At 36.9% G+C, this 25,219-nt stretch overlaps 1 protein-coding gene across 5 annotated transcripts in view; it reads left to right on the forward strand.

The window, feature by feature from the left end:
* The window catches only part of CYP7B1 (cytochrome P450 family 7 subfamily B member 1), a 173,000-nt gene that overhangs the window by 135,436 nt on the left and 12,345 nt on the right, over positions 1-25,219 (forward strand). For 4 of the 5 annotated variants that reach the window (XR_015246918.1, XR_015246919.1, XR_015246920.1 and 1 more), the window contains exons 2-4: positions 7,024-7,160; positions 15,478-16,065; positions 16,534-16,740. Coding sequence is in view for 2 of the 5 variants with exons in the window: in XM_086695795.1 (XP_086551921.1) it covers positions 7,024-7,160; positions 15,478-16,065; positions 16,534-16,740 (932 nt within the window). In the remaining 3 variants the exon portion in view is untranslated. Of the gene's footprint in view, positions 1-7,023; positions 7,161-11,515; positions 11,660-15,477; positions 16,066-16,533; positions 16,741-25,219 lie in introns of those variants that run through there. The other variant, XM_086695796.1, reaches the window with a different exon arrangement.

Below are 25,219 nucleotides of genomic sequence, written 5' to 3' on the forward strand. Positions count from 1 at the left end.
AAATCCTCCGCCCAGCCAACATCTTAAATAGGTTCTTGGGATTCCCTAACAATGGCCTCTTATGAGGACATGGCAAGAAACTGGCTTATCATGGCCAGGGATAAGGCACAGCAATTTTCTCACTTTTTGGATTCTAGAACGCTTTACTCTTTTTTAACGTTTTTATTTCAATTCCAGTTAGTTAACATACAGTTTCAGGTGTAAAATATAGTGATTCAACACTTCTGCACATCACCCAATGCTCATCACAAGAAGTGCACTCTTTAATTCCCATCACCTATTTAACCCATCCTCCCACCCCCTTTCCTCTGGGAACCATCAGTTTAGAGCTCTTTACTCTTAAAAAAATACTGCATTTTGTATCAGTTTACACACTGCCCAATACTAATACTTTAGAATTGTCTATATTTTTAAAAAATATTAATTAAAAAAATGTGAACTTACATAACAATTTCTTGCTTAAAGTTTATTATAGAGAGAGAGATATCTATATCTATAGAGATACATGTGCTCTATTTTATAGGGCAATTTGAGGTTTACAGAAGAATTGAGAGGAAACTGCAGAGTTCCCATATAACCCCCCCACCTTCCTATCCCCATAATTTCCGCAAATATTAACATCTTGCATTAGTGTAGTGTATTTGTTACAATTGACCCAATATTAATACATTAAAATTAACTAAAGTGCTGGTTTGCATCAGGGATCATTTTTGTGTTGTACATTATGTGGGTTTTGACAAATGTATAATGACATATGTGCATGGTTACAGTAACACACAGAACAGTTTTGCTCTAGTAAAAATCCTATGTGCTACACCTGTTCATCCCTCTCTCCCCCAAACCTTTGGCAACTACTGATCTTTTAATAGGTATAGTTTTGTCTTTTCCAGAGTGTCATAGACTTGTCATTATACAGTATGTAGCCTTTTCGGATTGGCTTAGTTCACTTGGCAATATGTGATTAAGGTTCTTCCATGTCTTTTTGTGGCATGATAGCTCATTGCTTTTTATCACTGAATAATATTCGACCAACCAGATTTACCACAGTTTGTTTATCTGTTCACCAATTGAAGGATATCTTGATTGTTCCCAGGTTTTGGCAATTGTGACTAAAGTTGCTATAAACACTTGTGTGCAGGTTTTTGTGTGGACACAAGTTTTCAACTCATTTGGGTAAATACCAAGGATCACAGTTGCTGGGTCATATGGTTAGAGTATGTTTAGTTTTATAAGAAACTGCCAAACTGTCTTCCAAAGTAGCTGTACCATTTTGTATTCCCACCAACAATGAGAGTTTCTGTTGTTCCGCATTTTTGTCAGCATTTGGGGCAGTCAGTGTTTTGAGTTTGGCCCTTCTAATAGGTGCGTACTAGTAGCTCACTGTTGTTGTAATTTGAAATTCTCTGATAATATGTGATGTGGGCCATCTTTTTATGTTTATTTGCCATCTGTATGTCTTCCTCAATAAGATGTCTGTTCAGATCTTTTGCCCATTTTTAATTGTTTTTTTTTCTTATTGAGTTTTAAGAGTTCTTTGTATATGTTGGTTGTTACTCCCTTATCAGGTATGTGTTTTGCAAAAATTCCTCTTCTAGTTTGAAACATGGGTTTTCATTCTCTTCACAGTGTATTTTGCAGAGCAAAAGTTTTTAATTCTAATGAAGCTGTTTGTTTTTTTTTTTTTCATGGATCATACTTTTGATGTTGTATCTAAAAAGTCATTGCCAGCCCCAAAGTCATCTAGATTTTTCTTATGTTATCTGCTAGGACTTCTGTAGTTTTGCATTTTACAATTAGGTCTCTGATCTATCTTGAGTTAATTTTTGTGAAAGGTATAAGAATTGTGTCTAGATTTCTAGTTTTGTGAGAGGATGCCATTATTCTACCCCCATTTGTTGAAAAGGCTATCCATTCTCCATTGAATTACTGTGCTCCCTTGTCAAAGATCGGTTGACTATATTTGTGTTGGTCTAATTTTGGGCTTTCTCTTCTGTTCCACTGATCTGTTTGTCTATTTGTTTACCAATAACACACTGTCTTGATTACTATTGCTTTATAATAAGTATTGAAGTGGAGTAGTATCACTCCTTCCACTTTGTTCTTGTCCTTCAATATTATATTGGCTCTTCTGTGTCTTTTCCCTTCCCATATAAGCTTTAGAATCTGTTTTGTCAATATCCACAAAATAATTTTCTGGCGTTCTGGTCAGGATTGCATTGAATCTGTAGATAAAGCTGAGAAGAACGAACATCTTGAGAGTATTGAGTCTCCCTATTGATGTGCATGGGATATCTCTCCATTTATTTAACTTTTATTTGATTTATTTCCTCCAAGTTTTGTAGTTTTTCTTATGTAGATTTTGTACATATTTTTTTAGATTTATACCAAAGTATTTCATTTTTATGGGTACCAATGTAAATGGTCTTTTCTTTCAAAGTCCACTTATTCACTGCTGGTAAATAGGAAAGCAATTTATTTTTGTGTATTAATGTTGTATTCTGCTACCTGGCCATAATTGCTTATTAGTTCCAGGAGGGTTTTTTTTTTTGTTGATTCTTGGAGATTTTCTGTATAGACAATCATCTCATCTGCAATAAAAACAGTTTTAATTCTTCTACCTTGTATTTTCTGTTCTTGTGTTATTGCATTTCAGTATAATGTCAAACAGGAGTTGTGAAAGGGGTATCTTTGCCTTGTTTTAGATCTTAGCAGGGAAGTATTTAGTTTCTCACCATTAAGTATGATGTTAGTTGTAAGGTTTTTTGTAGATGTTCTTTATCAAGTTGAATTTTCCTCTCATCCTGGTTTTCTGAGAATTTTTTCATGAATAGGTGTTACATTTTGTAAAATGATATTTCTGTATCTATTGATATGATCAGATGATTTCTTTTCTTTATCCCTTTGAATTAATGGATTACATTAATTACATTTAATTGATTTTTGAATATTGAAGCAGCCTTAAATACCTAGAATATATTTCACTTGCTCCTAATGTATAATAATCCTTTCTATACTCTGTTGAGTTCAATTTACTATTATTTTGTTGAGGATTTTTAAATCTATGTTATTTTTGTTGATCCATAATTTTCCTTTTTGTCATGTTTTTGTCTGGTTTTGTATTAGAGTAATGCTGTCCTTATAGGATGAGTTAGGAAGTGTTTTCTCTGCTTCTCTTTTCTAGAAGAGATTAGAGAGAATTGGTAACATTTCCTCAAATGTCTGATAAAATTCACCAGTGAGCTCTAGACCTGGCGCCTTCTGCTTTGGAAGATTATAAATTATTGATTCAGGGGCACCTAGGTGGCTCATCGGTTAAGCACCTGACTCTTGGTTTCAGCTCAGATCATGATCTCATGGCTTTGTGGGTTCAAGCCCCGCATGGGGCTCCACGCTGGCAGTGTGGAGCCTGCTTGGGATGTTTCCCCCTCCCTCTCTCTCTGCCCCTACCCTACTTGTGCTGTTTCCCTCTCTCTCAAAATAAATAAACTTCAAAAGATATATATTGATTCAATTTATTTGATAGATGCATACTAATTCAGATTACCTATTTCTCCTTGTGTGAGCCCTGTGGAGCCCTCATAAGTCTGGCCCCTTAGGAGATTTTATATCATAAGTTAGTCCTTGCTCAGTCTCCAGCAATTGGTCAATTACCCTTTTCAGTGTCTCTCTTAAAGACTCCAGCAGCAGCGTCTGTTCCCAGTAAGCTATGATTTTCTGTATTCACCTGTCTCTATAGTTTTCAGGGCAGTGGTTTGCCCGGTGGCATCAATTCTGTAATGAATCTAAGAAGAGTTATTGGTATTCAGTTTGTTCAGCTTTTTTCTTGTGGTGAAGATGGGAGTGATGCCTTCCAAGCTCCTTATATAGATAGCAGGGAGAGTTGATGAAGAAAACAGTTCATACAGAGAATAAAAGAGAAAAACCATGTATGTTACAATGTATGTGAATAGCCCAGAAAACTAATCCTGTTCTGTATAGCACAACTACTTTCATATATGAATGGTAAACATTTAAGGTTAATATTATCATTCTCAAGTTAAAATTTCTTTTTTTATCTTTTAATGTTTATTAATTTTTGACAGAGAGAGAGAGACAGAGCATGAGCAGGGGAACGGCAGAGAGAGAGGGAGACACAGAATCCAAATAGGTTCCAAGCTCTGAGCTGTCAGCACAGAGTCCGACTCGGGACTTGAACTCACAGGCCACGAGATCATGACCTGAGCCGAAGTCGGACGCTCAACCAACTGAGCCACCCAGGCGCCCCTATCATTCTTAAGTTAAAAAACAACTGGGTGTCTACATAGCTAGTGTATTAGAGTTAAAATCCCAGTATTAAGGGTGCCTGGGTGGCTCAGTCACTTAAGTGACTTTTTTTTTTTTTTTGCTGTTTTTTTTTTAATATAATTTATTGTCAGATTGGCTAACATACAGTGTGTACAGCATGCTCTTGGTTTTGGGGGGTAGATTCCCGTGTTCTATTGCTTACATACAATACCCAGTGCTCATCCCAACAAGGGCCCTCCTCAATGTGACTGACTCTTGAGTTCAGTTCAGGTCATGATCTCATGGTTCGTGAGACCAAGCCCCATGTCAGGCTCTGCACTGACAGTATGGAGCCTGCTTGGAATTTTCTCCCTCCCTCTCCCTCTGCACCCACCCTGCCTCCCCCACTTGTGCACATGCATGCACAAGAACTCTCTAAAAAAAAATCAAGAACTTGGGTTTAATCATTGAGAACCTTTTATAAGCTCTAATTTGTAAAATTTACAAGATGTGTCCTTGTAGTGTCTTAAATAGTAAAGAGGATATTTGAGGAAGTATATACCATCAGAGTGGGATTAAGAGGGGGTATGGACCACGGTTTTTCTTTTTGTTTTTTGCATTTTTTTAATTTATTTTTTTTATTTTTTAAATTGCCCACTGTTGCTTCGGAACCTGTTCTTTTTAAGCTTTGGGACCTGATCATTCCCAAGAAACATTAGGCATCTATTCTCTCATTCAGCAGTGGGCAATGGGTATTTCATTTTCAAAGTCACAGAGCATGAGAGAGACAAATAGCAGTATTTACACTGTGCCATATGTCAGCAGGCCTTTCTGGGTCATTATGGTGATGTCTTTCCTCTCTAAATAATTTTTACAAATGTACTGATGAAGACAGATTTTTGTGGTCTGTCTTTGATGGGTCATAAGATGAACCAGCACTATATTTTTTGCTGAAAATATGCGTAGTTGTGACATGGTATTTCATACTTTTGAGTTTATTGCTGCCAAAATGAACATAGCTGTAAGAAATGATGATCCTCTCATCTTTGTAACAGTAAAATGGCTTCCTAATGTGTTTCCCTAACTCTGAACATTAACTTAATATTCCCCTGGATTTCTGAGTTCAATCCTTTCCCCCCGCGGAAATCCCGTGAAGAATACAGCTTTTGACCAAATGACAGAGCATAGAGGATGAAATTAGTTGCATTAAATTACGATATGACAAAAAGCCTTTCAAAATCTTTGTCACAATGCAACATTCAAGCAACATTAAACAAACCAGAGTAAAAATAGACCAAGGAAGAGAGTTAATATTTTTAAAGGAAATCTTGTGAACTAAGATCACTTACGAATTTTGAAAGCCATTGATTTATAGCCGGTATGCTATGGCAGTTTCTAATTTGGAGATCCTACCTTACAATCATATATGTTGTCTCCTCTTGTTTAATCTATGGATATAGAATTAACTGTTAAAATACTTTTTTGGTACACTTTTAAATTTCTCAAAAAAACAAGTCTCCATTGAGAAAGTTAGCATTTAAGAAAGTAACAGAGAAAGGGAGGAAGCATAAGATATACGCTTTTATGCAATGTTTATTGTCTTTCTAAGTATATGTATCTAAATAACAGCATACATTTTATAAATTATTATAAAAATAAATTTTATTCTAAAAACAGAAAGAAGAGTTTTGATACCTTTTTCCTTTATTTCTACCATACTTTGGGTTTATTTTGTGTTAATTTATTTCCTTTTTCCCCTGAAAGATCTGATGTTTATGTTTTAAGTTTAATTCTACCATGTTGGGATGTGGGAAAATAAAAGCTTTTGATAGGGTTAATCTAGCTACATAAAAGTCCATGTTGAATATGATCATAATCTTGAACTTTGATTAGGTCTGAGCTAGTAATATCTTGTGATTAATCAAAATGGGTTGTACTGCCTGTAGTATAAGTCATCTTCACAGATGGGATAGAGAATTATCGGAGTTCTCTTGAATATTTGTTTTAATCCCTTCTAGGATAAAATGGCTTTGGATTTTTTTTTTTTAACTTTAAATCAGATTGAGTTCACCAAATAAATGAAGAAGAAGAAATTTTGAAGTCTAGTTTTGCTAGGATTATAGGTCAAAAAAGAAGGAACTTGTTTTTTAATTCACAATATTTCAATGTTTTGTTGAATGTGTTTCATATGTTGTCTTGTAAAATTTAATAAATATTCCTATTCATTTTGTAGTTGAATAAAAACTTTATGAAAGGATATAACAAGATATACTTCATGGAAACAATGTTGAAGTTTTTACTGTTCCCAACAGCATAAAAGATTTTTTGAGATTATTAATTGTCCCTCTTCTAATGATATAATCCTAGCCTAAAGTGACATCTGATAACAAAGAACTTTACTTTGGCAAGTGAACTACCTGACATCTAACACTCAGAACAGTACAGACAGAGCTCATACATAAAATGGTTACTAAGTGTAGCTGTCATTTCAGTCAGCCATTTGAGCCTTACAAGATAACAAAGTTCTTCAAAAAGTTGCTCACCAAAAGCTATGAGTTGAACTGTATACCCCAAAACCCACACATACTGGTGGGGCTCAATAAATCCATGTCTTGGATTATATAAGAATCATTGAATAAAAGAACAGAATTAGCTGTGCAATTCATCCATTCACTTCTAGAGTGGATTCATAACTCACATGTATTAAAATAGGGACTTAATTTTTTCTTGTGTTTGTTTGTTTGTTTGTTTTTCTCATAGGAGACCTGGTGAGCCTCCATTGATAAAAGGCTGGCTTCCTTACCTTGGAGAGGCCCTGAACTTCCAAAAGAATCCTTTAGGTTTCATGAAAACACTTCAAAAGCAACATGGTGACACTTTCACTGTTCTCCTTGGGGGTAAGCAGCACTTCTTTAAGTACCTTCCATAAGTCATAAGTTCTTGGGGTGTCTGGCTGGCTCATTTGGTAGCGTGTGCAACTCTTGATCTCAGGGGCATGAGTTCAAGCCCCGCACTGAGTGTGGAGCCTACTTAAAATTTAAAAGAAACAAAAAACAGAAAAGAAAAATGCTTAAAAAAATAATAAATTCTCAGTTGATTTTTTTCTCAGTTGTTCTTAAGTTGTATTTTTTTCTAGGCAAAATATGGAATGTTTATATATTATTGTTTCATTTGTAGGCTAATACAAAAGAAAACTATTTCTTTGGGTACAATAATTTTCACATTAAAAACAAAGTTTTTACACCAAGTGTAAAAGTCTTGAGGGTACCTAGGGAACCCTGCTGTCCTCCCATCACCTGCCATTTTGGCTTCATTTGGTTTGGTTTTAAGAATTGTTCGGGGCACCTGGGTGGCTCAGTCGGTTCAGCATCTGACTTCGGCTCAGGTCATGATCTAGCACTCCATGGGTTCAGGCCCCGCGTCGGGCTCTGTGCTGGCGGCTGAGAGCCTGGAGGCTGCTTCGAATTCTGAGTCTCCCTCTCGCTCTGCCCCTCCCCCACTTATGCTCTCTCTCTCTCTCTCTCTCTCTCTCTCTCTCTGTCAAAAATAAATAAACATTAAAAAATTAAAGAATAAAAAGAATGGTTCAAGGGGAAAAAACGGTAGAGTGTATTAACAGACTTTATTTTATAGAGCAGTTTTAGGTTTAAAGAAAATTGATCAGAGATTACCCATATATCCTGTTTCCCTTGATCATAGTTTTCCTTATTATTTCTTACTATAGTATATCCCATAATTTGTCACAGCTGATGAGCTGATGTTGATACATTATTAAAGGTCTGTGGTTTACATTAGGGTCCACCCTTTGCGTTGTACAGTTCTCTGAGTTTTGACAAACGTATGTCATGGATCCACCATTCCCTGGATATTATTCACTATCATAGAGGATAGTGTAACTGCCCCCCAAATCCTCTGGGTTCCACATACTCATTCTGCTTTCCTCCTGACCTGATCCCCTAGCAACCACTGATCTAGAATGTATTTTTTTACAATGTATTTTTAATTTTGAAGTGTTTGTTATGCTTCTCACTTGAATAAAATGCTTACAAAAGAAAAAAGAAAACTACAGCAAGATTACTAAACATCCCAATATCATAGGGCTGAGAGGAAAAGTTGGAATGTTCTTCTCTCATCCTCCTTTAAGGCCCATGTTGTCCAGCTGTATGAGCTAAATAGCTAAATAGCTGCTGTGTAACAAACCTCCCCCAAATTTAATGCCTTAAAGCAACCAATCTTGCCTGAATCACTTTTGTGGCTTGAGTCATCTGGCTGCTTAACTGGGAACTGGATGTTCCAAGATGGCTTCATCACGTGCCTGGCTGGGCCTCTGTGTCCACACGATGTTTCATTCTCAAGAAGTTGTCCTTACATGGCAGCTAGTGTTTCAGGTGGGTGAGAGGAAAAGCTGCAGAGCCTCCTGAGAACTGGACTGAGTTATTACAAAACCTCTCTTCCACCACATTTTATTAGTCAGAGCAGTCGTAGCCCAGCCCCAACTCAAGGGTAAGGAAATAAACTTCACCACTCTCTGGGAAGAATGGCAGAGTCCCATTGCAAAGGAGCATGTGTAGAGAGATAGAAAGAGTTTACTGTAGCCATCTTCGCACAGTCTTTTATATCAGCTTATCACTGGACTAGCTATTTCTTTTCTTCACCTTTCATGTCCTATGTCCCAGAAATCTGATCTCTACAGATTAGATTATCTGCACTTCTTTGCCCTCTGACTTCTAGTTGAGCGTGCTGGAGGGAGGGCAGGAAAGGCCTTTCCAGGCTGTTCTAGCTCCCCATCTCTCACTGGGCTGTGGCAACATAGTTCACTCGCCTTCCTTTCCTTCCCAAGAAGAATGAAGCCATCAGGTATGATCTCAGACCCTCACCCATCTTCCGGATATCCTTGCGTCTCACAGCTATCCCCCTACATTTTCCCTAATTTCAAAGAATGTTTAAGACAATTACCTGTCCTCGTGACCATAACATCCTGCCTCCAAAGGTCCGGTTTCATTATTTATTCTTCCCAAACATATGTCTTCATTTTTCTTTCCCTCTTAGGCCCTTACATAAAGCTTAAAATAGCCATACTTAAGCTTCTCCTATATTCTCCTTCTAGGTACCTTTCATTTCTTTTTTTTTTTCTCTTTTGCATCCAGATTTTTTAAGTTACCTACATTTGCTCCCATACTTGCTTATCTCCTAGATACCTCCTACTTGGAACAAGCCATCTGCCTTGCTGAGGACATTAATGGGCCCTCACCTGACTAGACCTCTCTACTTTGTTTGACCATACAAATCTCTCATTCCTTCTCAGAATGCCCTCTTCTTTCACTCTGGTGACACTGCACCTCTGGTTCTTTCACTGACTCTGAGGATTCCTTAAACTGGGTCATCTTTACTTAAACACCTTTCTTTGCTCAACCCTTTTACCTTCCTCTAACCAGCCTTGGAATTTTATGTTCTGTTCCTAAAGAATTTAGGTAATTTCTTCTTACTGCAATTACTCTGTTGAGTATCAGAAGCAACCTTTTGTACATAGAGCAACTTCATTTCAGTGCTGCCATTTTAATGTAATTGGGAGAAAAACAATGACCCAACTGGATGAAATTATCAGCACGGCTTGCCTTCTTGCATGAACAGGCAGTATCCATTTCATCACAACCTAGTGGCAAGTCTCTCCCTACACTCTGATTTCAGAAAAATTGAAATGGAAAAAAACATCATGCATCTGGAGCAACTGCATATCTAATGGAATCCTCACAAGGCTCCCCAAGACTGGGCTCCCCCACCTCTCTGGCCTCGGCTGTTGCTACCGCTTGCCTTGTGCTTAATGCACTATTAATACGCCAAATTGTTTGAAATTTCTCCTCACACACGATGCCCTTTTGTGCCTGTGTTTTGTCTTGCTGTTTTTTCTGCCTGAGTGCCGTTCTTCTGCTTGTGAGTCATCCCGAAAAGATGACTGACACGGGTTCATCTTTTGAGGTCATAGTCACATTACACTTCCTCCCCAAAGCATCATTGACCATCTCTTCTCCCGTTATGTTTAACGCCTCTTCTCCAGGCTCCCATTACGCTCAGTATCACTCTGTCATGGCATTTAATAAATTGTGAATTTATTGTTAATTCATTTGTCTATTTACCTTCATTATTCTTTATCTCCTCTATTGCCAGCATTTAGACCAGAGCTCAGCACTGATTGATTCACAATAAATATTTGATGAGGATATTCCCAATACCTTAGAGCTGATGAAACACTTACTATAATACAAATAAAGGCCATACCTGGTGCTTCTATTCTAAGTGATCTTTTGGCTTCATAATAACAAAACTATATTCTTCACTTAAAAAAAAAAAGAAACCACTCTTACTTAAAAACTTAAACTTTATGTCCTAATGAGTAGACACAAATTATTGATCTTCTCAGTTTTCCCTTTTAATACATTATACAAAAATAGCCTGAGATGATTAAGATGATTAAACAGAAACTCGTGGTAGAGTTGGATAATGTTATTCACTGTTCAAAAAAGAACCAATTTCCACTGACACTTGATATCTTAGTCTTAGACGCTAAGAAGCTTGTTGAATTTCTGATGTCTAAATAATTTGACCATGGTTATGCTCTTGAACTCAACAGTACACAACCACAGTTGAATATGTACCACTACTCCCCTTTGGCTCCTTACCAGAGTTTGTATTAATTCCTGTCAAGATACCCTGTTAACGTATTTGCTTCTAATGATCAGTTTGCAAAATAGCTCCTTTGGAAAATGTGAAATGAGGAACGGGGCCTTCCACCCTTGTCCCGTAATGTGATTTCAGTTACTGTATGCTCTTGCATGATGAACAAATGATTGTCATCCCCAAAAGTCTCAAGGGACACGGATGTCATCTTAATAAAGAAATTAAAAGGTACATCTTTTCATGAGAAACCATGTAAATTCGTGCCCTGTCGCAGAAAATAGTTCTCTAATTGGTTTTGTGTGGTGGTGCAGAGGAACAGTTTTCCCTAGATGTCACCCCAGCGAAGCACCACTGTACATCATTGTCAGCAGCTAGTGAAATCTCCCTAATAAGAGGGAGAGTATAAAATGTGATCATCCTCAGAAACTAAAAAGTTCATTCATATTTCACTTTCAAACTAATATTTTCAGCTTGATGTTTTAAAAAATTCTATTGAAAAACTAAGCATGGAGATTAAAAGCTCATAATTAAGGAAAATCTCTTTAAAATCCAAATTTATCTCATATTTGTTGACTAGGCATTTCTATATCTAAAGGCTCAAATAGTTGTCCTGAATTCCCATGGATGTGTCTCTGGATAGCACCAAATACCTGAAATGAAAACATCAAAATTCAATTTATAACGATCCAGATGTCAGACGTTTTGTGTACAAGACAACTGGGTGAATAATTTAACTTTTCTTATATTTACTGATGTACTTTGCGTTATGTAGCTTCACCTTCCTAAAAGAAGTGATTTCGAAAGAAGTGAAAAGGCTGCCGAGTTAGTAAAGGATCATGCACAGGTTATACAGGAATGCTAGAATTAATATCTTTAGACTCAGCTCTGAAAAGGGACAAGAATGAAATTGTTGTTAAAGAAGACATAAAAAAAAAAAAAAAAGAAGACATTAAAAATTTTCAGCCCATTTCAAATTTATTGCTCTAAAAGATAATTATATATGATATATATTAAATAGTTCATATAATATTACATTATATATATATATATATATATATATATGTAGCAGAAGTGAGCCCCATTTTGACATTTCTATTTTAGACAAATGCAAACTCTGAAATTCTTTAAATCAATATTTCATATCAACTGCTGACAGCATTCTTTTCTCTTTTGGAAACATGGCAATGGATATTGTTTCTACCTTGTGATCTTTGTAAACTAGGCAACTTGCCTATCAACACTTGATATTCATTTACATAAAATCACACTGGAGCAAAAGTTAATTTTGCTCCAAGAATACATGGCCTTCAGAATAACTTTTCAGATTTCCTTTGTTAAAAAATTTAAATTCATTTTATGAATGTATATGTGTTTTCCTAACTGTCTGATTAAAGATTACAAAGAAACTCTGGTTTTGCATCTCACATTAGCAGATGGTGGACAGATGGTTTAAATTAATATTAATTTTGGAAAACTTAGCTTAAATTGTTTATACTGAAGATTAAAAGTTGGAAAGCCAACTAACATCTCCAGGGTTATTAGTACTTCCAAACCCACTTGAAAAGTAAAATCCAGAAAATCAAAACGTCTACTTTTAAAGCAATCAACATCTTACTCAGAAAGAGAGTTGGGAAAACACAATGCCTTGATGTTGAAGAAAATTAAAATAAGAATGAGAAAGAGAAAATACAGATCCTGGAGTATAAAGAGGCTTGACAGGAGTGAGAATTTCATTTACAAATAAATTGATTTTAACTAATCAGGAAGGATTTTTATAAAGAAACTACGTGCAATAATTGCTTATTTTAAAAAACAATTTATCAATAATTGGTTGCTAATTAGCTTTTATTCCTTTTATTTGAAATTAATCTCATTGTTTTCTTCCCATATCCTAACCAGCAAGGAGAGAGAGGGGCTATGTGTGTATTTGTGATGAATCGAAGACAAAAACTCTTGCATGCACACAGGCTCTATCTACTTCAGTAGGCCAATGGCCAGTAGCTCATGCTGTCATGGCTGAATATAGTTTTGTCTTTCCACTTAGATTTTAATGAATGTAGAAAATTGGTAAGAAAAATTCAAACTATTCTCTAAAAATTGTGTGTTTTACAAACTGAATCTTTTATACATTCTCTGAATTTTAGTGGCTAATTTAAAATAACCCTAAAGATATTTAACAAAATCTTCTCATTTAGTGAAAGGAGGAAAGTATGAATCACCACCTGTGAAAATACATAGCTTCGCCTAAAATTATATCTTTTGCAAAATAAGAGAATTCACTCTTTTTTTCAATTATTTGTCAGGCAGATGCTGGCAATTTTATTTAATTAAGATGCTATGGTAAAGCAGGTGTCATAAAATATGCTCAAATCCAGTTGAGTCCTTTTTGCTCTCCCTAGGGGGAAAAAATCCAGTTTACTTTATAGACGCAGCTTTGGGATCTGACCAGAATGAATAGACACTTCTAGCTTTACCCTCATTCCTGTATTGGCCCACCTTATTAAATAAGTGAAGGAGAAATACAATATATAAAATTCAAGACGTATGATATATTTTTAGAAAAACATCATAACACATGTACATTAATGTATACTTAAAAATTATGTTTTAAAATTGTAAGACAAAAACATATTATCCTGTTTCAAGAATTAGGTTGCAAATTATTCAAAACTTTATCCTAATCATGTACCACATTGAATTTAATATCTGTGATGCTGCTTGAATTACCAATAAATAACAAGTGAGGCATTGTTGGTCTAAGAAAGCTACACACACATACACTCTCACACAAAGAGAAATGATAAAGTGAAAAGGAAAGTGTGTATGATCTTACAAATGTTAATGTCTATGAACTGTTTTCTAGAAGACAATATAATTAATAGATATTAAAATTTGTAGGGTTATCTAAACTTCATGTCTGTTCTTGGAAAAAAAGGACATTAAATGCCCATTTTAAATACTATTTGCATAATACTTCGAATTAGGAATCTTAAAACAGCACTCTAGTGAGAGGAAGTCAGCACTGCGTAAGGAACGGAACAATGAATGGAGAGTGACTTCTTGTCCTGGCTCTGCCACTAAAAATGGCAGTGGGATCTTGGCCCTTAACCTCTCTTGACTTTCTTTAGCTTTTTCAACTGATTAATTTAGAGTTGATAGTTGAACTATCAATGATCACCTGGGAACTGGGAACTCTCCCAACTCCAAGAGTTCCCAAGAGCTGGGAACTCTCCAAGTTTCCTGCCAGTTTTGAGAGACCAACCATAGAATGGCAATGTTCCTCAGTGTGCTGCCTTAAATCACTTCAGGCGCCTGTCAAAAATAGAGACTTGTAGGTCCCACATCTAAACCTTACGAATCAGAATCAGGCAGGGATCTGTATTGTTAACCAGCACCCTAAGTCTTTTAATTGGGTAAGTGTGGACAACACTGATCTATGAAAAGACCAAATGTCAGCACCTCAAGGAACTATCTTGATGATAGATAACTCCAGGCAGACTGAAGCAGATTTCCCTTTCTCTTTCCCCTACATTGCGTTCACATCTCTGCTACATCACCATCCACAATGATACAATGATTTCTTTGCATCTTTTTATCTTTTTTTTTTTTTTTAATTTTTTTTTTTCAACGTTTATTCATCCTTGGGACAGAGAGAGACAGAGCATGAACGGGGGAGGAGCAGAGAGAGAGGGAGACACAGAATCGGAAACAGGCTCCAGGCTCCGAGCCATCAGCCCAGAGCCCGACGCGGGGCCCGAACTCACGGACCGCGAGATCGTGACCTGGCTGAAGTCGGACGCTCAACCGACTGCGCCACCCAGGCGCCCCTTTGCATCTTTTTATCTTAAGAGGAAAGAGATCCAAATAAATATCTGGATCTCAATAAATGTTGAAGGTAGGGATGAATGCATGAATGGACAGGTTCTAGTTTGGAATTCTGTTTTAGTCACAAATCAGTAGGCAACCTTGGACATGTTACTAAATCTCCATGAACCACTATTTTCTCATGTATAAAAATGAAAATGCTGACATTTTGATTTGGTATTAGTGTTGCACCGAACATTAACTTGTGAGTACTGGCCTCATACCACATACTCATTTATCTGAGTTAAAGGTATTGTATCCAACCAAAGCTAAGATGATACCAAGTATGAAATAGCTCTTTATGAAGTGTAAATAATAATTTGTTTGTTTGATGTTTGTTTTCTGTTTGTATTATTGTATGAGAAATGTTTAAGTCAAGAGATTCTGAGGATATTTCAAGGGTAGTTTAAATACTTGGGTACTTAATTAAAATAAGACAGTATCTTTTTAAAAGTCATTCAGAATTTAAGAATATTTAACTTAAAGCCTTTCCTACTATCTCCCATTTTTAAAGGAAACAGGTATGGAATCTGAACAAAATGGATTTTTATTAAACTTTGCACCTTTCTAGATGTTGTTAAGGTCTTTCTAATTTTGATTAAAATATTTTCAAATTTCAGGTATATTGTGTGTTTTGCTACCAAAAGAGCTCATATTCTCATTTATTTCTTTTAGGAAAGTATATAACATTTATCCTGGACCCTTTTCAGTACCAGTCAGTGATAAAAAACCGCAAATTAAGCTTTCGAATATTTAGTAATAAAGTCTTAAGGAAAGCATTTTCCATCAAAAAGCTGGAAACCAATGATGACCTGAACGATGAACTTCACATCTGCTATCAACTTTTACAAGGGAAATCTTTGGACATACTCACAGAAAACATGATGCAGAATTTAAGACAAGTGCTTGAACTCCACCTACTAAAAGCCACAGATTGGGTCATGACACCGCTGTTGGCATTCTGCAACTCAGTGATGTTTGAGGTCACATTTACAACCATATATGGAAAAAGTCTTGCTGGTAGTACGAAGAAATTTACTACTGAGCTAAGAGAGGATTATTTAAAATTTGATGACAAATTCCCGTATTTAGTATCAGACATACCCATAGAGCTTCTAGGAAATGTCAAGTCTATTAGAAATAAACTTATAAAAAACTTGACATCAGAACACTTAGCTAAGATACAAGGATGGTCAGAAGTTGTTCAAATGAGGCAAGATATCCTGGAGAAATACTATACGCTCGAGGACCTTGAAATAGGAGGTAAGAAACTTCTGGATGATTACTTGTCTAAAATAAAATAATTTACAATAGACCTTTGAAATAAAAAGACAAAATGGTGACCTTGAAAATTTTTATGCTCTTTCTAATTGGCTAATGATAAAATGTTTTACTCTGAAACAACCCTCTGTGATAATTGATTTTTTTTTTTTTTTTTTTTTTTGCTGAGGTGGTAAAACAAGATACTTAATGGTGATAATGAGAAAGAGTATAACTAAGCTGCATTTACTCCTCTTATCTCATCCCCCACCTCCCCACCCCCCACACGCACATTACATTTTAAACTATTCTCATTAAGCAGAAAATTAGACTTCAGAAGCCTATTGGTCCTCATTAGCATGCACTGATCCTTGGCTGGGTCTGTGTCCTAACATCTTTTAATTAGCACACTGCAAATCTAATCAGTGTAATAAACGCTATTAATCTTCCTTTTCACTTATTTTCTCCCAGCACATCATTTAGGCTTTCTCTGGGCCTCTGTGACAAACACTATTCCAACTATGTTCTGGGCGATGTATTACCTCCTACAGCACCCAGAAGCTATGGCAGTGCTGCGTGACGAAATTGACCATTTGCTGCAGTCAACAGGTCAAAAGAAAGGGTCTGGATTTCCCATCCACCTCACCAGAGAACAACTGGACAGCCTGGTCTACCTAGGTAATTTATTTTTATCTGTTATGAAGAAAAGAAGGTACCTCTCTGCAAACTCAGTTTATCACTCAAAGCTGTTTACCAAGAGGTGGAGGACACAGCTGCCTAATTGACATAATAACACCCATTTACATCAATTATAAATTATGTAGTTTATAGCTGTAGATACTCTCATTACATGTAAACATTAAGGCCTAGGTAATTAACTATGCAAGGTATGCAAAAGGCTAAACCAAAGCTTTGCAATTATTTGAAAAAAAAAAGTTTATGCCTATTAAGTCATTTGATTCTGAGCATCTGTTGGTGTGCTAATGCTTTCTAAACACTGCTGCACTATCTTGACAAGAAAGGTATTTGGGGATTGAAAAAGAAAGTATTTCAGAAGGCAACTTGTGTACCAAATGTATTTATTCTTCCCTAAAATGGTATCTATATTTGAAGGCAGAGGTTAGGATGTTTTACACAGCTTGAAGTGTATGATTCTCAAGAACGTAGTAAAAGTGATTTCCACTGGAACTTCTTGACTTAAACATACTTGGGGGAGAGAAAAAGGAAGGAGGGAAGAAAAAGAAAGGGAGACAGGAGGAAAAGAAGCAGCAGCAACTACTAATTACTCCATGTGAAATGTCAGTATTTTATAAAATAATCACTGACTCATGAGATATGCATAGCCACTATTTCAAATATATTGGAGGTCAGGAGTGACTAAGTTGGTTTTCTATTTCTTTTTTTTTTTTTAATTTTTTTTTCAACGTTTATTTATTTTGGGGGGACAGAGAGAGACAGAGCATGAACGGGGGAGGGGCAGAGAGAGAGGGAGACACAGAATCGGAAACAGGCTCCAGGCTCTGAGCCATCAGCCCAGAGCCTGACGCGGGGCTCGAACTCACGGACCGCGAGATCGTGACCTGGCTGAAGTCGGACGCTTAACCGACTGCGCCACCCAGGCGCCCCGGTTTTCTATTTCTACGTAGACGTGTACACCAGTGACATGAGCTTTCGATGACAATGGATTGCATTTTCCTTGACCAGTTTTGATAAGACACATCATATGTTTATGTGAATAAACTTTAACTCCCGAAGTTAAATTCCGTATCAATGAGTTGATTGTCCCTTCTGTATTGATATTTCATCCTGTGGTTTCCTTTACTGTACAATAACCCAAGTCCCTTTGGGCACAGGTAGGAGTATGTCTTTATATGTATCCGTTGTTCCACTCCTGACAATGCAACCAAGTATTTTAGCCTGTGTTGGCCTCAGTTTTTTATCTTTTAAATATGTTCCAGGTTCACATTTTTAAAAAGGTGGGGTGGCTCAGTCTGTTAAGCAACCAACTTCAGCTCCGGTCATGATCCCAACTGTTCATGAGTTCGAGCCCCGCGTCAGGCTCTATGCTGACAGCTGGCTTCCGATTCTGTCTCCCCCTCTCTCTGCCCCTCCCCTGCTTGCACTCAGTCTCTCTTTCTCTCAAAAAATGAATATACATTAAAAAATAATTATAAAATAAATATGTTCCAGTTCTTTGATGGGAACTTCCGAGCGCAAAGAACTCACAGATCTTGAGTTGTGTTGACTATTGGGCAATATTAAAAGGAATGGCCCTTGTGTTCTAAGAGACTGTTGCCACTGACTAGGCTCAGACCCATCAGAAGCAGTAGCGGGAAGCTTGTCTTGTACTGGCACTTGGTTAGCTTGTTCGATCAATTGGGAAAAATGTATCACCATATAGTCTTTAGCATACATTATCCAAGTAATTTAGCATACATTATCCAAGTATTTTATATTTGCCTGGAGAAAGAAAGTAATCCCAACATTACCAAAATACAAATATTATTTTGGTCTTTGCAGAATTATTGGTGAACAAATCCAAAAAACAATGTGCATAAAAATTCTGGGTAGTCACCTTCACATGGCTACACAGTATTTTCTGGGTAGATTTATAGATCTATGAAACTCAAGGTTGCTTTCCTATGTATTCCAGTAATTTCAGCTGCATTTTCTGAATCAGATGATGGATACTGGGAAGTAAAGCAAATAAACTTAAAGGAATATGTGTTTATATTCTGTACACAGTTATTACTCTTAAATATTTAGTTGAAAGTCATCAATTCTCTTTTACTCTTGGCATCTTGTTATTGAAAGAAAAGATAAATTTCCCATTTTTATTTTTTAATTTATTTTTAATATGAAATTTATTGTCAAATTGGTTTCCATACAACACCCAGTGCTCATCCCAACAGGTGCCCTCCTCCATGCCCATCACCCACCCTCCCCTCCCTTCCACCCCCCATCAATCAACCTTCAGTTTATTCTCAGTTTTTAAGATTCTCTTATGGTTTGGCTCTCTCCCACTCTACCTTTTTTTTTCCTTCCCCTCCCCCATGGTTTTCTGGTAAGTTTCTCAGGATCCACATAAAAGTGAAAACATATGTTATCTGTCTTTCTTTGCCTGACTTATTTCACTTAGCATCACACTCTCTAGTTCCATCCACGTTGCTACAAAAGGCCATAGTTCATTCTTTCTCATTACCCCATAGTATTCCATTGTGTATATAAACCATAATTTCTTTATCCATTCATCAGTTGATGGACATTTAGGCTCTTTCCATAATTTGGCTGCTGTTGAAAGTGCTGCTATAAACATTTGGGTACGTGTGCCCCTATGCATCAGCACTTCTGTATCCCTTGGGTAAATTCCTAGCAGTGCTATTGCTGGGTCATAGGGTAGATCTATTTTTAATTTTTTGAGGAACCTCCACACTGTTTTCCATAGTGGCTACACCAGTTTGCATTCCCACCAACAGTGCAAGAGGGTTCCCGTTTCTCCACATCCTCTCCAGCATCTGTAGTCTCCTGATTTGTTCATTTTGGCCACTCTGACTGGCATGAGGTGATACCTGAGTGTGGTTTTGATTTGTATTTCCCTGATGAGGAGTGACGTGAAAGAAAAGATCATTTTAAAATTGTGACATTAAAGCAGAAATGTTTAAATTTATTTCATCAGAAGAAATGGCAAGTTCCAGATCTACAGTCTGGGTCCATTTAGGTCCATGGCTAGTGCTAGAGATTTTCATCCTTGGAGCCCTCATTAATTTACAGCTCACTTAGCATCAAGAGGTGAAAAACAGTTAATCTAAGAGAGTGTAGATCTACCTGGATAAAGGCAGAGCCTTCAGCAATCTAGAAAAGGTGGATCTCTGTTCATCGTGACCTCGGTTACCAGCAGAGGCCAGTGTTGTTCATTGCGAGAATTTAATCTTCTAGAAAATAGTGTGCATTTTTTCTTGCATGAGATAGACAGTTTGATGCAGGTTGAAGCAAATTTTTACATGAATTAGTAACACAACAGATAACCTCTGCGTCTAGTCATAGTTCAATTGTGAATATTTCTCGATATAAGTAGAGCATGAACTGTATATACAAAAGGAAGATTTACAGAATTAAATATTTACAGTGTACCCCCTGATATGGGGTATATGTGTCTCCCCTTTCTCATGTGCTTAAGGACAGAGTTCTATATATTCTAAGTATATTTATTTAAAAATAAATACATCTTGAATTTCTATTATTATAAGGAAAAAGATCACAAGGATGAAATGAATGCTACTATTTTTTTTTTTTAACCAGGAAGAAGAAATTTTTTTTTAACCAGGAAGAAGAAATCTCTTTTAACAGAGATTTTGCATGTCAGCATACATTGATTATAAAGTAAGGTTGAAAAGAAAGTTAGAATGCCATAGAAATGAGTGCTTTATTCCTGAACAAAAATGATGTCTCTTGTTTAGAGTGATTATAGAAGACAGAGCCCAATGGGGCAGGGGTTTATCATAATGCGAATCATTGTGCATATATTATTGACATTTGTGGCTCAATCCTCTAGGCCTTCCATGTATCAAATTTCCTCTGACATCAATATACACTTAATGTCAGCAAAAGTTAAAATATGTACCATAGATTTGGCTTTTAAGTACCAAGCCTGTTTAAGTAATTCAAAGCAATCATCTGTTGTAAGAGGTTGTGAGGGATTCATGCTTTTTTCCAATGCTCTTGAGAATCTTTCTCTGAAACCATTCCACCTTTTTTTTTAGATAAAGAAAAACACAACTTTATGATTTTGTATACTTATATAACTTATTATGAGGACTCTGCTTATCATGACTTCACCAAAATTTTATATTGATTGATGTTTAGTAAAGGTCTCTACAACAAAAGTTAAATATAAATTTAAAATAAGATAGTAAATGCAATGAGGCTCAAATAACAGCCAGTTGGGCCGAATCTCAATAGGAAGAATTGGTGATAGAATGGAAGTTTGAGAAACTCTGAGAGAAAAGTAAGAATTTTTCAGTTTTCCCAGAAAGAGAAACCTGGAGTGGAGGTAGGATTTAGACAGAGAAAGAAAAACGAGAAAAGATGAGTCAGAGAGAAGAAAAAAGGTAATGCAAGGACGGGAAAGAAGCTCTCAAAATTGGAATTTTGGCAAACGGAGAGCAAATAATCTCGCTGAATACTACCTCTTCTACATTTGCCTAAATAATGTATACAAATAACTTTAAAAGTATGGGTTCAATAAATGTTATCTATTGCTATCCCCAAAATGATATTTAACCTCAATGCCATCCCTGCAATGTTTATGTTGTTCTCTTCATTTTCAATTATTTGTGAATCAAACTGGTATCTAACTCACATCTACCTTACCCCGCAGGAGTGCTCTTTCTGTGCATCACACATGAAAGAACAAACATACTCTAGGTAAGAAGAACCTAAGTCAAAGTGGATTATAAGTTCTGACCTGAATAAGTGAATAATAACTCAGGTGTATTGCAGGCACCTAATTTTGTTCAATTACATGTTCTGAAAATGAGAAAAGTTGCACCTGCAGCTGAAGTGAGGGTTATTGGAATAAAAGGAGGTGCTATAAAACTAAAGCTCAGCAAAATGTGTAACAGTGTTTTAAAAGGAGACCGTATATTATAAAACCCCTAGAATTATGAGCCTGCAGTGAGTGATTCTCCAACAAAATTCTATCAAAACTTGCTAAACCCAATTAGTGAGGAGAAAGAAGCAGAAACAAAGAAATGATCAGTTGAAAAAAAATAAACTTTAGTAACACATAATGATCATTAGACATAGTCCATGTTAAATATATTAATGACTTCATAATTTCAAGGCAATTTTATGGACTCCTACATTTTCTCAGGTGATCTTCGCCAAAATACTGGGGGACTAGGGCAGCTCTTATGTTGTCATTATTTTTACATAGGAGAAAATGTTCAAGGTGCTAAATAACCTGCCTAAGGTCACGGAGGTAAAGGGTTTTCTGGCCACATCCAACCTTTTTCCCTCAGACTTGTCTCATAGCAGAGCCCTCGAAGCCCTTTCTCATTGTCCAAACTGAGAGGGGAGAGGAATTCTTTGTGTCTTGATTCAGCAAAGCTAGCCATGATGAGCACATGTACAAGATCAGAAAATGTGAGCAAGATAATGATAGAGTTAACTATATTTTTAATTTCCAGATGGAACAGTATGAATGGCAGTATTAACAACTATCATTTTCTTATGTGGTAGGCACTGTGCTACCTGCTTTACATATATTAGCTTTTTTAATTTAAAAGTACTATTATCTTCATTTAATTATTAGGTAACAAGATTCAGAAAGATTAGTTAACCAGCTCAACTCCTACAGCTAGGTATGTGGCAGAGCCAGAAATCGATGCCAGCTCTGACTTAAATGCTAACCCATAAATACTGTCACTTCTGAGGGAAAATGCTCTACAACTTTACCAGAGAACTTGACCACTCTTTTACAAGGATATGTGTCACTAATTCTCAGATGCAGTTGGGTTTGAGGGTAATAATGGGGCTAGAGGTTCACATCAGAATTTGGGGGGTGTTTTTTAAATAAAAATAGATACTTCATTTTAAAATAAATTTGCATTTACAGAAAAATTACAAAGATGATAGCGTTCCCATACACCTCCCCCCCACCACACACACACACATACAGTTCTCCTTATCATTAACATCTTAGTGTGGTTATTTGTCACAATTGTGGGTGTTGTTTTGAAAACGTTCATTCAGTATTAAAGATAATTGTGTATTTGAAAAATAATACATAATTTAAATTTTTATTTTTATTTATTTTTGAGAGAGAGAGAGAGAGAGAGACAGAGTGCCAGCGGGGGAGGGGCAGAGAGAGAGGGAGACAAAGAATCTGAAGCTGTCAACACAAAGCCTGGCTCAGGGCTTGAACTCACAAGCCGTGAGATCATGACCTGAGCTGAAGTCGGACGCTTACCCGACTGAGCCACCGAGGCGCCCCAAAAATCATAAACAATTTAGACAGTAATAGTAAGGTTTAATAAAATCCTCTCTTCCAGTGGGGATAGTCTTCTTCATTTAGAAACTTCTAACTGGAGAAGGAAGGAAAGGTATCTTCCACAAAGGGTTACACCAGAAATCAGAAAGTGAGATTTTCATAGGTAATATAAGGAAACATTGGTCAAAAAGTGAAAAAGACTGATCTGGATGTATATCAAATTTTCAGTTCAGCACAAAGCTAAGAGGGTTAGACAATATAATGAATACTGGAAACAGGAATTGAAAGGGAAACAATGAGAAGGCAAAATACTATACTTAGGTCAAAAATCAACTGCATAAGAACAGGATGAGGAAATGTGTGGCTTAGCAGAATAGTTGAAAGCAGCGGTTCTTAAACTTGATTGTTCATTGGAATCATCTGGGGAGCTTTAAAAACTACTCATACCTGGTCCCACCCCCAGAGGTTCTGATTTCATTGGTCTGGAGTGCAGGCTGATGGCTTTAAAAGCTCCCCATGGGGGTTCTAAATGTGCAACCAAGGTTCAAAACCACTCATTTAAAGGTTTAGTTAATGCAGTGGTTCTGATTCCATTGGTCTGGAATGGAACATTTATTTTTTTAATACCATTTCAGGTGGTTCTGATGGGCAGCCAGAGCTGATAACCTGTGGGGTATCACAAAGCTTAAGACAAGTCTGTGGTGATATGATTTCAAAAATCTGTTGCTCCTCTGCTTCCAACAAAACATGAATAGAAGTCTGGTATGCAAGGTGAAGAAAGTAGTTCCTTTCCACGTTTCTAATTGAAACACCATACCCAATTCTGCCACACTTTTAGAGACACATTGATTAATTGAATTCATCTAGGATGCCAAGAGACTGAGGCCATGTCATCCCTGACACACAATTTAAAAACATGATTGGGGCACCTGGGTGGCTCAGTCGGTTGAGCGTCCGACTTTGGCTCAGGTCATGATCTCACGGTTCTTGTGGGTTCAAGCCCCGCATCAGGCTCTGTGGTGACAGATCAGAGCTGGAGCCTGCTTCAGATTCTATGTCTCCTTCTCTCTCTGCCCCTCCCCTGCTTGTGCTCTGTCTCTTTCTGTCTCTCAGAAATAAATAAATGTAAAAAAAAAATAATATAAAAATAAAAAGAACATGATGGTTGTCTTTTTTTTTTTAATGTTTGTTTATTTTTGAGAGTGAGAGAGAGCACAAGCAGAGGAGGGTCAGAGAGAGAGGGAGACACAGAATCTGAAGCAGGCTCCAGTCTCTGAGCTGTCAGCACAGAGCCTGACGTGGGGCTCATTTGAGAACTCGGGAACAGTGAGATCATGCCCTGAGCCACCAGGTACCCCATTTGTCTTTAAATATTTTTAAAGGGCTAATATGTGGAAGAGGAATTTGATTTTTTTTTTGCCTTTATCTTTCCAGGACTTTATGAATGCCATCTTTAGAGGTGTCTACTCAGAAATTGTGCAGAATCTTCTCTAGAATCTTGCCCCACATTCCTGTTTATATGCACTTCCCAACTTTGAACTACCCAGATTGCAGTGTCCATGAAGGCCAAACCATGAAGGCCAAGAAAACCGTGTTTCCTTTTTTTTTTCCTGGCAGCAGTGGTCCACTGCCCTGAGCAGAGTAGGACCTTCATAAACATTTATTGAACAAATGAATGTTGAATTTACATTTCCACATTTTAGCAGAAAACCAAATGTTGTGTCTTCAGTGCAGAGTGAAAGTAGACATTTGTACCAATTCAGACGTACTGCTAACTTGATTTAAAATATATTAAACAGGGGCGCCTGGGTGGCTCAGTCAGTTGGGCGACCGACTTCGGCTCAGGTCACGATCTCGCAGTTCATGAGTTTGAGCCCCGCGTCGGGCTCTGTGCTGACAGCTCAGAGCCTGGAGCCTGCTTCACATTCTGTGTCTCCCTCTCTGCCCCTTCCCTGCTCATGCTGTGTCCCTCTCTGTCTCAAAAATACATAAACATTAAAAAAAATTTAAAATATATTAAACAGTTGTTGAGCCCAAAATTAGCTATCTGCTTCAAGTTATCTGATTATTGCAATTTCTAATTTACCTTCTTACCTGTCTTGAAGGCAGTTATGTAAAATGGACACACACACACACACACACACACACGCACACCTGGAGCCTCAC

The sequence above is a fragment of the Puma concolor genome, chromosome F2, assembly GCF_028749965.1.
Source record: "Puma concolor isolate L17-30 chromosome F2, mPumCon1.1.hap2, whole genome shotgun sequence".
Classification (NCBI taxonomy): domain Eukaryota; kingdom Metazoa; phylum Chordata; class Mammalia; order Carnivora; family Felidae; genus Puma; species Puma concolor.